Source organism: Electrona antarctica (genome assembly GCF_951216825.1).
Source record: "Electrona antarctica genome assembly, chromosome: 13".
Lineage (NCBI taxonomy): Eukaryota > Metazoa > Chordata > Actinopteri > Myctophiformes > Myctophidae > Electrona > Electrona antarctica.
The window spans coordinates 7,854,753-7,867,894 of NC_136794.1; the positions used below are offsets into that span (position 1 = coordinate 7,854,753).

Consider the following 13,142-nt stretch of genomic DNA (forward strand, 5'->3'; position numbering starts at 1 on the left):
TGAGTAGCAAAAACGTTCTTTTAAAATACGCTAAAGAGGAGAGGCTGGTCTGATTTCGATTTGAGATTTAAAACTGAAAGTCCCATAGCCTTATACTGCAGGGCAGAATCGTAGAAGCAGTAGAAGGCTATGGACCAGAGCTAATTATGACTGTACCCTGTGCCGGTTGCATTTCTGTCTAATATTATCAAATTGCACTCACGATGTACATAAAGTAACGGGCAGCTTGCAGGATCAATTCAATTCAACTGATTTTGGTGAGACTATTTTTTTTCCTGAACTGAATGGCTGGAAAATGGAAATTAAGAGTTTACATAGTGCACATACAGTTTGCATGCATACATTTTCCTTAATGATTATATCTGGTTTCAGTATTTATTCATGATGTATTTTCGCTATTATTAAGGTTATTGTAGCGGTCAATTTGTATTGGGGGTGGGGAGGGGGACGGGGCGGGGGTCGCGGAGACACGGCCAAAGACGTTGAGAACCCCTGCCTTTGAGCAACCTTGAGTGGCCGGATGGTAACGGAAAGGTTGCCAGTTCTAACCCGGGCTCCCCCCAGAGCTAGTGTCGAAGTGTCCTTGAGCAAGACACTGAACCCCTAATTGCTCCCGATGTGCTGGTTGGTGTATGAATGTGTGTGTGAATGGGTGAATGTAATACACAATCTATGTAAAGCGCTTTGGATAAAGACGCTATATAATTACACCATTTACCAATACACAACGAGTCAACGACTATTGCACATCTAATTGGAAATAAATAAATAGACCAGGCATACCCCAATAGTGCGGGGAGCCGGGGACATTCAGACCCAAATGACCCCCTCTCCGGCACCAATGGTCCATGGCCTTCCCTCTAGCGAGCACCACCCTTAGGCCCACATGTCCAGATGGGTGTAATAGCAGCACAGCCTCTAGGGACTGCTAGTGGGGCTCTTCTTGGATGCTTAGTCTTGTTATAAGTCTCTCTCTTTTTGCCCCCTCCTGCAACAGGATCTCAGTAAAAGTCCCAAAAGTGTGAAGAAGCTCCTTCCCAAACGCAAACCCGACAGGAAACAGTCAGAAGAGGAGTTTGCCTTGAGGAAGAGTATGCTTAACATCTTAACTTGTTTTATTTCAACTGAAATGCATTGAATGTGAATCCTGCTTCTGTTGTGATGTTTTATGTCTAAAACATGTTCCGTTACTGTTTGAGGTATAGATTGAAAAAGGGTGTAGAAACTCATGTGTAGAAACGTATCTAGGAAGACTTGTACTATAAAAGCGGAAATAACTACAAGCTCAAAAGCTTGTGAGTTTGTAGATTTGCTATTGGTTAACAACAACAAACAAATTAAACATTTTGAATTCTTTTCAGCTTGACGGTGGTTAAAGCCGGTTTAATTTTTCGTTTTTTCTTTTAGGTTTTATGACCTCAATTACATCCCACCACAACCTGAACTTTGAACATTCAGTGGATTTTCTGTGGCCTGGGGTTTTCTCTGTGTGTTCTGAAGCCTTTTGAGCTGCTATGAAAAACAGGGAAAAATCCCTCAACAGTGACATCTGCTGACAAATTCCTATTAGTCATATTCTGGGATTTGTGGACTCTTACCTCACAGTCCACACAGGCAAATCAGAGAAAACCCCAGACCGCAGGAAATCTTACTGAATGTTAAAAGTTCAGGTTTTGTGGGTGCAATTGAGCTCGGAAAACCTAAAACAAATCCCTTTTAACCATTTAAACCCTTTATATTGTTGTATGTCAAATATGGAATTTTTTTCCCCGGGTTTTCTTCTCACAATGGGTGTAAGCACACTTGGGCTTCCATGCGCGGCAAAAAGCCGCTCGTGGCAGTTGTCTCTTCCGGGTTTTTTTAGACAGCTGGTGGATGGAAATTAAGCTCCACCCACGCGGCAGCGTCTGCCAGATTCCCGGAAACACAACGCTTAATTTCCATCCACCAGCTGTCTGAAAAACCCGGAAGAGACGCCTGCCGCTCGCGGCTTTTGGCATCTTGGTGACGCCAAAGTGTGCCTGCACTAAATGAGTTTGTTCCGTGTGCTCAGGTACAGCTGCTCTGGAGGAGGACGCCCAGATCCTTAAAGTGATCGAGGCATACTGTACCAGCGCTAAAACCAGGCAGACCCTCAACTCCAGTAAGGAAACGCTTACAAACGCACTCATAATACCTCCAAGGCAGTGTTGTTTTCTTGGACAGCAAATTTTGATTTTGGTTTTAGTCACAGTTGAAACGTTTTCATTTAGTTTGAGTCACATTTTAGTCACCCGGAATGTTTTAGTCTAGTCGACTAAATCTACAGTTGATTTAGTCGACTAAAATGTGTTTTGACAGGCCTTGATGGCAGATTTTACACTTTGTTTGCATGCTGAAAATATCAGATCTACAAGCTCACAACGTGTCACGCTGCGACGCGTTGTGAGCTTGTAGATCTGCTATTTTCAGCATGTGACCTTGCATTAAACTGGATCTCTTGTCCACTAGTCCCTCCCTAACATTTTAGTCTAGTTTTTATTTGTTGACGAAATTATCAATTTATTTAGTCTTAGTTTTAGTCATCATAGATTTGTTTTTATTTTGTTTTAGTCAGTGAAAAAAGGTAGTCGACGGACATTTTTTTAGTCGACGAAAACAACTCAAATGCACACATAATACCTCCAAGGGCTCCATGTTTGAGTGTTGCAGTGTTTTTCCATCCATTTCTCAGTTCTTTTCTTTAATACTGGTATTCTGAATGATCCTTTTTAACAATATATTCTCTGTCTGTCTCTCTTTCACTCCTCACTCTTGGCATTGCTCTGGTTTAACGTTTGTTACCCTTTTTGTACATTCTTTTGTTCATGTCGTCATAATTTATTTTTTGTTTTGCGCTGTTTTAAATTATTTTCCCCCCACGCTGTGATTTTGTCCACATATATAATTTGAACCATTCCGCCCCAACCTTGCACCCTTCATCATCGGACCTTAATTTGTTATGATTTTGCTCATCGACAACGTTGCGTTACGTTTGCGTACGCTCCTTCCTTCCTCCATACCATCACCCTCCGTGTTCTCCCCCATATACCGCACACCTGCTTCTCCCCTCCCTCCACCTCGACACCATCACGTCACCACCACCCACCCTCCCTCCCCTCCAACCAGCCTGGCAGGGCACCGACCTGATGCACAACCACGTGCTCGCCGACGCCGACCGCTCCGCCACGTCGGACTCTCCGGGCCGACGCAACAGCAGCGTGACGCGGCCGGAGCTGAGCTCGGACCTCTCGGAGGACTCCGACTACTCCGACTCCGTTTGGACCACCCACAGTTACAGGATGGGCTCGGTGTCGCGTAAGAGCTGCATCTCTCACCAGAACTAAAGAAAAACACAAAACAAAAAAAATACGTCCACCACCACTACAACAACGACAACAACAACAACAACTGCACTGCCGCGCTGTATCGTTAAAACGCAACGTGCGGCGCTGCTTATACCTCTTAACCTTTGGTCTATGGAGAGAGAAAATTAGAAAGAAGTTTTTATAATTTTATTTATTTATTTATTTTGTTATATATATTTTTGTTTGTTTTTGTTTTTGTGTTTCTTAACTTATTTGTTATATTTATTTATTTTTTGGACGGTTTTCTTTCGAATAGTGTTTTTTTTTTTGACAAGTATCTCCCTGTTGCCTTGACCGACCACATACCCCTTTTTATGTGCCTCCTCCTCCTCTCTTTCCGTAGTTGTCATGCAGTTAGGTTAGGTGTTTAGATAGTGTATGTTTATTTATCTTTGAATGTTGCCCCTCTCTCCCCTTGTATTGGCCTTCAGCGTCGTGGGGGGGGGACTCTCGTCACCGAGAGGACAGGGAAATGCTACACTGTAAAAATTCTCAGCATTAATTTAAACTCTGAGAGTCTACGGTTTCTAATGTTGACGTTTGTACACTCTCCCCCGAGTTACAAATGGATACGTTTTAACAATGGAAGATTTTACTGTAGAGTGGGTTTATTAGGGGAGGGAGGGAGTAGAGCAATGGGGGACGGAGTTTTTTTTTGTTTTCCTGTCTGATATTCAGATGTGATTCAGGAAGGAGTGTATTCCATTTTGCCATGTACTACTACTACTACTACTCCACTATGTCTGTTTGCTGGACGTATTGCTCAAACATAGCACAAAGTACAACGATGACAAACAGACACACTTCACATACACATTACACGCACACACAGAGTCACGGGAGTACGCACACAACGCTCCCGCTCTGTCAGAATACTATAGTGGCATGCAAATGCAACGCTTTACGTTCTTAACATTTTTATCTAATGTTGGTTTTTAGAAATATCTTTAAAAAAAAATCCGGTCCAAAGCAGTACTTGCTAGACCCTCCAGAAAAACGTGGGCAAAAAAATCCTTGATTATGCCGACTAAAATCCTTGATTTAGCAGACAAAAGTCCTTGATTATGCCGACTAAAATCCTTGATTTAGCAGGCAAAAGTCCTTGATTTTGCGATGGAATATGCTGGGTTTTATGGGAATTTATGTGGTGAGATGGGGGTCCGCAGTCAAATGCATATTAATTCCTTGAGTGAGCTGAGCCATGCAAAACAAGACATAATTTTGTCTGCCTTTCATGATTTTCAAGGCAAAAAAGCAAACATTTGTCAACTCTGCCTTTAATTACCGCACTTAAAGGCAACAAAATAAATACCTCATGTCATTGCTTAACTTGAGTTTATGTGGTTTTACTCTCTAAAGGGATTTAAAATGTTACGCTTACAAATGTTGTTTCCATCTGCTTCCGTTGAATAGCCTACTACAGCTTTTGTCTGAGGAGCTTGTTTGCTGGATACTTTTATGAACGTGTCGACGTCTCAAACTCAGTTGTCAGGCGCAGTGGACGTGTGCAGTGGACAAGTAGGATACACTTTAAATTGTAATTATGAAAGTTTCTTGAATTTTTGGCGGAGCAGATTCATTTAGGCTACATTATAGAGCAAGGGAGGAGAGTGTATACACACACATACACACACACACACACAGACAGACAGACAGACAGACGGCACAGACACACACACACACACACACAGACACACACACACACAGACATACACACAGACACGCACACACACGCGCACACTGAGGAGCACTGTCTTTTCACGGCACCACCATTGTTTGTTTTGCTTCCGTGTGCGAATGTGAACGAACAGGTGAGGCGATGACTTTATGAAGTTCATGCGGACAATGCGGAGGATTGTGAAATCAAGCGAGAGATATTTTGCGTGGAAATATATGATTATTGCGGTGAATATGTGCCGTTTTTGCAAAGAGAAATTGACGCCCGCATAATCTGCGGCCTTTTGGCTGATTATGCTATGATTTATGCGATCGCGCATAATCGTGTTTTTTCTGGAGGGTCTAACACTACATGGCTAGAAAGTATAGAAACCGTTAATGTCATTTCTAAGTTTAATGCAATATGAAGCACTAGTCGGTAGCCGGTCATTCTCTGTTCTAGCTGCTTCCAGGACGAAAGAATTGTTGGGTTACGCAAGTGGATTCATACAGGCTGTAGTAACGGCTACTAATTAGAGGTTGATGAATAGAATACACATTGTGCATTGAAGCACCTTTACACACTTTATAGCTTCTGCAATTGGATCAATTAAAGTCTAAACCCCAGTGGCGTGCACAGATAGACACTAGGGGGTGCTAGAGCACCACCTGCCCCTTTCCCTCTGGACAAATGTGCCCTTTTAAAAAAAGGGTACAGTGTACACTGTATACTTGTACAGTATGTGGACCATGGTGACATTGATCAATTCTTGATAGAAAAGCTTCTAATATATTATTTAGGTCCCAAAATCTATAAATCTCACACTATTAAGGCAACCGGCTGGTTCCACGTGCTGCACAAGGTGCCCTTTTTTTCACTTGAGCACCTGCCCCTCTAAATGTCTGTGCACGCCACTGGTAAACCCATCTTGCTAACCAACTGACGTCTGCAAGAAAGACACCTCAAAACATTAGGCATTGAGCGACAAATCTGCATTTAATGTATTTTTCAGGCTGAGGAATGAGATGCAGGGGTTGGGGGAGGGGGGAGGGGGGGTTAGCAGCTACTCTTCTGAATGTACACCAAAACCAAATTTTAATTGTTGAATCTTAAATTGTAAGTCTGCATTCTAACAGGATATGCAAATGAGATGCCACAATTTTCTGGCTCCTACACGTAGTGAAATTGTCTAGGTTTTAGCATATTATACCTAAAGTAAGCAAACTTAACACCCTTTTTTTTTGCATCGGAACACAATAACTAGCACCTGTGCTATAGCGACGCAAACCACACGAGACCTTCTGTCATGGAGGCTTCCCATGCTATCCCTTGGCTAATAACTATTTTTATGAAGAAGTATTTTTCCAGTATGGGTATAAAACCACAGGTTGTAGTCCATTTAGAATGTCTCTCCTGCTAACAGTTATTACTTTGGTGATATATACAGTATGTATATGGAGTTTATCGTTTGTTTTTTGTTTGTTTTTTTCCTGTTTTTTATAAAAATAATTTCTCCATTTTACTGATTATTTTGTATTCATATGACTTATTATTTGTTATTTATATTTTATTCTGTATGTCTATGTTTACAAAAACCAACTACAAAAATGATCCCTGGAATAATATTTGTTTTCTCTTTTACATTTGATTGAACATTGTATTGAAGGTTTACACTGAAGCTCTAATAATAATATGAAGTGTTTAAATTATTTTGCACAATCGTGTAATGGATGGGGGGCGGGTGGGTGGGTGGGGGGTTCAGGGGTGGACAGAATCTGTCAAATTCAGTACTTTATTTTTTGTTTTGTCTGCCCAAAGTGTGTGATAAATAGTCCTAAAGGTAGACCTACTGTAAGTATTCAGTGTTTACTGTAAAGTAAAAAAGCTCATCTGTAGTGTAAAAATGCTCACCTTCAGTGTTCTGGGAGTAAAAAAAAAACAAGACAAAATTATACAAGGTCATTTGTGAACTATTCATTCACAATATTTCAGAATACTATCAGGGTGGACTTCAGCTTAAAAAATAATTATATATATATATATATATAACTTCAGTCTCCCTTTTTGTAAATATTGGTTGTCATGGATCAAGTGGAAAAAAAATTAAATTAATCCTATCAGCCATTCTATTGAGTATTTAAGACGAGAATATGACTGTCCTCATGTTATGTGCTACCTGTATATACATTGTGACAGGTGTATTCTGTGGTTTTGACAAAACGTACTGAATGAAAAATTCGGGACAGGCAGGGTGACGGACTGACGGCGCAAACTAACCAACTGCCTTCGACCAACGTCGCCCTGTTGTGCTCTAAAAATGCTGTATACAATTCACACGTGACCATGTCTTATTTTACAAAAATAATGGCGCCTTCAGAATATTTGTTCAACACAAGCTGAAGTATACGAGTCCCCAAACGCTGTATTAAGAGTTTTGAATAAATCTGTCATTTGGTAGACACTTGCATTCGGGGTGAATTTGTCCGAATTCGCGGCTTTTGATTGTGTTTTGTGTCTGGTTCAGAATGTGTTTTTTGTTTTGTTTTTGTTTTGGACGATGGTGACCCAGTGAGTGAGGCTGAATGAATCTAACCTCCCTCTGTTCCTCTTTCCATGGTGTCTCCTTTTTTTATCGTTCAACTTTCCCCTGTGCTTTTCGCCCTCCCCTTATGACTGTCCATTCTGTGCTTGATTAACATACCTCCCGGAGTTTTCGCCCACCGCTCTTAGGTTCTGGCAACCCTTCCACTCGCACACAAACAAGTTAAGTCATGAACCGCCATTGTCTGCATTATATGTGTGTTGATATTAATAAACTTGAACCTCGAAGGTGACTGCATGGGCACTGGGTGAGTCTTTCCTGCAGAGTACAAAAACTGTGCGGACCTCTTGTGTTTTGAAACAGGGCAGCGCAAAGACATGCAGGGCTTGCAGGTGATCATACCCGGAGAGGAGAAGTTTATAGTGGAGGATCCCAGTCGCAACGGGCAAACTGCTGCAGAGGAAAAGTAAGAAAGCAAACTGACCCCACCCCCCCCCCTTTCCTCCCTTAAATCCTTTCTTTACCTTTTTTTTTAAGTACACTTTTCTTGTCAGTCCCCTATAGACGAATTCAGAAACGGGTCTCATGGTCGCAGCTTACGTATTTCCTGTAGGCGGACTCGACATAGCTGCGGGGTTTAAACCCTCTTCTACTACAGTGAACGGTAGAGTGACTGATGTTAGTCTGCATCAAACGTTACTCTTTTACCTGCTTTTTACTAACACTAACAATACAAAGATGCCCAGAACATTGAGATGAACCTGTTTAGTTTATGGCTGCTCCAACAGTAGTGGCAACATAAAAAAAAACAAAAAACGGAATGTCAAAATATCCACCGCGGGGTCTGAGACCAGAGCCATTGAGTAATGGTTGAGACGAAGCAGTGAAAGGTCCTGAAAGATACATAAGGTCAGTCTTACCCAATACCCAATCTTTCTGTTTTATGAACACAAGGCTGCTGTACTTTATACCTCATACTTTAAATGCTTAGTATGAGGTATAAAGTACAGCAGCCATGTGCTCAAAAAACAGAAAGATTGGGTATTGGGTAAGACTGACGTTATGTATCTTTCAGGACCTTTCACTGCTTCGTCTCAACCATTACTCAATGGCTCTGGTCTCAGACCCTGCGGTGGATATTTTGACATTCCGTTTTTTTTTGGAATGTTGCCACTACTGTTGGAGCAGCCATAAACTAAACAGGTTCATCTCGATGTTCTGGGCATCTTTGTAATGTTAGTGTTAGTAAAAAGCAGGTAAAAGAGTAACGTTTGAGGCAGACTAACATCAGTCACTCTACCGTTCACTGTAGTAGAAGAGGTGCGCCTGGTGAGGGTTTAAACCCCGCAGCTATGTCGAGTCTGCCTACAGGAAATACGTAAGCTGCGACCATGAGACCCGTTTCTGAATTCGTCTATATCAAAAGATGTCTTGAATCGCCAGCTGCTCTTGGCTTTAAGGATGCTTGTTCATTGTGAGAGCCCAGAGCTTGCTTGTGTTATGAGTGCTATATTGTGAAAGCTGTGTGTATTCTCTTAAAGGAGCCTGGTGGACGTGGTGTATGCTCTTAGGGATGAGGTCCAAGAACTAAAACAGGTGAATGACTTTGTAATTGTTTTTTTTGTTGTTTAAATGTTCAACATGCTGCTGGGTGGGGTTCTATACAAGCTAAACCTGAATCTGAAGTCGGTCCATTTCTTTGTTTGGTTTAACCCATTCTGAGCAGGAACCCCTTTTTAACTTGCATTATGTTATACTTTAGCTATTGAAAAATAGCAGATCTACAAGCTACGAGCTTGTAGGTCTGCTATTTTTGAAAATCAGGAAAATGTGGCGCAAATCTTTGAATATATATTCTTTCAGAGCCAAAGTTTTTAACTCAAATCTTTGCTTCTGGGAGGGTGTCCCTGGAACAACGTATTTTCAGATGGGGGTCGGCGGCCAAATACATATATTTTGGGGGTCCTTGACATGAAAATGTTTGAGAACGACTGACATAGAAACAGAGGTTTTTCAAACCCTATACGTAGTTGGTTTGATTACTAGGCCCCCTCCCGAGTTTGCTCTACACTAAATATCTCCGTACCATAAGCTTGTACCATAAGCATACTGTACCAACGGACTGGCATTTATTTTATCATGACCAATTGATTACAACTCACTGTGTATATATATATATTTCCGGCCATGTACGCTACCATGCAGATTAGTTCAAATAATTTATATTTACTGTTGAGAAAAACTTTCGCACCTAGAGTGAAGGCTCAGGAGCAACTGCGTAGTCAAGTGCACATCAATAATAAAATAGAATAGTACGCCCGCACACTTGCCGATCTGCACGTTACAACTAAGAGAATATTGAAGGAGGCAACGTTTCGGTATAAGAGCTATAGGAGACAACGGAGACAACCGAACCCCCCGCGAACGGCGCAGAAGCCGTTTAAGTATTTTTAATCTTTGTTAGACCGTTTTGGCAGCTCTGAAATTCTCTCTTGACTTCCTTATTGACATCCCATTGTCCCGCCTCCAGCACCGTGGCTGGCTACCTGTGACAGAGGCAGGAACGTGCCGATTCCGGTTCCGGCGCTGGAGGCGGGACAATGGGATGTCAATAAGGAAGTCTAGAGAGAATTTCAGAGCTGCCAAAACGGTCTAACAAAGATTAAAAATACTTAACGGCTTCTGTGCCGTCCGCGGGGGGTTCAGAGGGTTCCGTTGTCTCCTATAGCTCTTATATGCTTCTTTTGGAATATGTCAGCATCACACCCACAGCGCAGACACGCGTCGGAGAGGGTAAGTCAGCCTGCATATTGAAATGAGCACGTCGCTTGAAGTCGACGGGAAGGATCCCTACGTCTAAAGTCATCAAAATGTCAGAAACTTTAACGTAGGGTTCCTGAAAGGGGCTAGGTCAGACATAACTGTGGTATGATAGACAATGACACATACTGATGACAATATGGCAAGTGTTTCTTTTTTTTTGTTCCATCGTCTGTGTACATAAGCCTCAAGCCGCTCAGATTGGCATTTACATACTCTAGCACAGGGGTTCTCAACGTTTTTGGCCGGGGACCCCCGGAAATGCTTTGGCAATGTCTCGGGACCCCCGCCCCGCCCCCTCCCGACCCCCAATATAAATTGACTGCTACAATAACCTTAAACCATTTTGGGCGGGAACCCCTTTTGGTGTTTTAAGCATTGTTATAATTTAGCTATTGAAAAATAGCAGATCTACAAGCTCATAGCGCGCCACCGAGTGGCGCGCTACGAGCTTGTAGGTCTGCTATTTTTGAAAAATCGTGAAAATAAAATTTAACTTTTTTTTTTTTTGAAAATAATTTGGGGACCCCCTAAAATAATTTGGCGACCCCCCGAGGGGTCGCGACCCACGGGTTGAGAACCCCTGCTCTAGCACTGAGAAAACTGTTGTGCCTTTCTTAGTCCTTTTTTCCAAACTTGACTACAGGAGCAGTGGTCTCAAAAACATAGAGGAAAACTTGACAGAAAAGACTCGCTCACCGTATAACATTTGAAGGAAAACTCCTTTAGACCGAGACTTAAGAAAACTTAACACAACTTTTTTTGATAAAATAAAATAAAAAATGTTTTCTTAAGTCTCGGTCTAAAGGAGCTTTCCTTCATTTTTTTATACAGTGAGTGAGTCTTTTAGTGTCAGGTTTTAATTTACATACTCTACCATGGTTCGCATGGGATTTCCATAAAACAACTACCCCTTTTGCCTCTTGCTGGCCTTTTTTTTTTTTTAAGATTCTTTTTGTGGCTTTCGCCTTTATTTTATTTATTTTTATGGAGAGATAGATATACAGTAGGCTGACAGGAAATGGTGAGAGAGATGGGGGGGGGGTGACACGCAGTAAAGGCCGTCGGGATCGGGAGTCGAACCCGCGGCACACTGTCAGACTGGATTACCAGCCATGGTGCCCAGACGGCTACGCCAGCCGCCCGGGCCCTTGCTGGCCATTTTGATTCAAAATTGATAATTGACCCTTATTTTGAGCAGGGAGGGAGATTGAGTGACTGATCTCTAAGATCTATTCTATAGGGTGGATTCACTAAAATCTGCAATGATCTCACTGTGTTCCACAACAGGACAATAAGAAGATGAAGAGATCGCTTGAAGAGGAGCAGAGGGCACGGAAGGAAGTGGAGAAGGTTGTGAAGAGGGTGTTGAAAAGCATGAACGATCCGACATGGGATGAGACAAACTTGTGAGGCTGATGTGTTGTTGTTGTCGTGTGGCTGAATTTGTGGTGCGAGCGTGAGACATTGGTGCATTCACGCATCCGTCTGTAAGCTTGCTTTCAACGTGTGTCTCACCTATACATTTATATAAGCTTTGGATGAAAGCGAGAGCACAAGCGAGTGTGTGTGTGTGTGTGTGTGTGTGGTTGTGACGGGTGCGCGCAGCATGTGTGCGTGTGTACGTGCTCTGAGAGAGGATGCCTTCAGGATTTCCGGTGCCTTGGCCATCACTGCCACTTGAGATGAGAGCGAGGGGGGACGGGCTTGCGGTTTGGTGCTGAACTGTCTGGACCAAACCATTCCAACTGTAACATTCCTGAAACGCCAAAACGATGGAAGAAGAAGCTACAACCTTCGGTGTCCTTTTGTGGGTCTAATACAGCATCCAACTGTCTCCACAGCTGAAATCCAAGATGACTGCACCTGGGGAGAACGTACTGTACCGTACCGTACCGTACCTCCCTCAGTTTACAAAACATTTTACAAGCAATGCATTCTCTTAATGTTACTCTGACGGTACTGCAGTTGGTACTCCCAATGGTACTCTTTAAACGGCGTTGATTGTCACGACATGCCTCAGACAATTCTGAACTGGAACCTCTTCATTTCATAACCTCCGTTATTTAATTTTTTTTAAAGAATGTGTTTGTTTTTCGAGGCAGTTTCCCCTGAGCCCAGGCTTATTATTATAGCCCAGAGTTGTTGGATTCGAGGAAAGGATTCAGTTCTCTGCCAGAGAAGCTGCTTCTCTGTTTGTTTGTCTTATTTTGTAGTGTGATTTGTTTGTCTTATTTTGTAGTGTGATTTGTTTTCTTCCTTCATGTTCTTACCGAGTGTCCTAAGGGAGTTGTACAGATTTTTTGAACTTGTTGTACTGTATGATGTTAAAATGTAAATACTGCTGAAAGATGAGCCTTTTGTCCTTTGGGGAGAAATAAATGTGTTTTTAGGAGCATGACTACATAATTTAACTGAAAGAGACTGTTCGGTGTATCTATTAACCACTTTTGCCCTAGCTACAGATAGCAAAAATAGCACATATTATCCCATTTTGGGCGGGAACCCCTTTTGGTGTTTTAACTAAGCATTATGTTATACTTTAGATATTGAAAAATAGCAGATCTACAAGCTCATAGCGCACCACCGAGTGGAGTGCTACGAGCTTGTAGGTCTGCTATTATTTTTAAAAGTGGCACAAATCTTTGAATATATATTCTTTCAGGAGACTTTCTTTTTATTATTTTGACGTCAGGTCTAAATGGCCGGGTTATACAAGCTCAATGCTTTCCATCAT

The 13,142-nt window shown here is 42.1% G+C and overlaps 1 protein-coding gene across 2 annotated transcripts in view; it reads left to right on the forward strand.

Moving 5' to 3' along the window:
• arhgef7a (Rho guanine nucleotide exchange factor (GEF) 7a) overlaps nucleotides 1-12,800 on the forward strand; it is a 47,386-nt gene extending 34,586 nt beyond the window's left edge. For both annotated transcript variants that reach the window (XM_079519241.1, XM_079519240.1), the window contains 5 exons: nucleotides 998-1,091; nucleotides 2,054-2,143; nucleotides 7,949-8,051; nucleotides 9,127-9,181; nucleotides 11,696-12,800. In XM_079519241.1, the coding sequence (XP_079375367.1) occupies nucleotides 998-1,091; nucleotides 2,054-2,143; nucleotides 7,949-8,051; nucleotides 9,127-9,181; nucleotides 11,696-11,818 (465 nt within the window). In that variant the 3' untranslated portion in view covers nucleotides 11,819-12,800. The remainder of the gene's footprint in view (nucleotides 1-997; nucleotides 1,092-2,053; nucleotides 2,144-7,948; nucleotides 8,052-9,126; nucleotides 9,182-11,695) is intronic.
• Nucleotides 12,801-13,142: the final 342 nt, after the last annotated feature.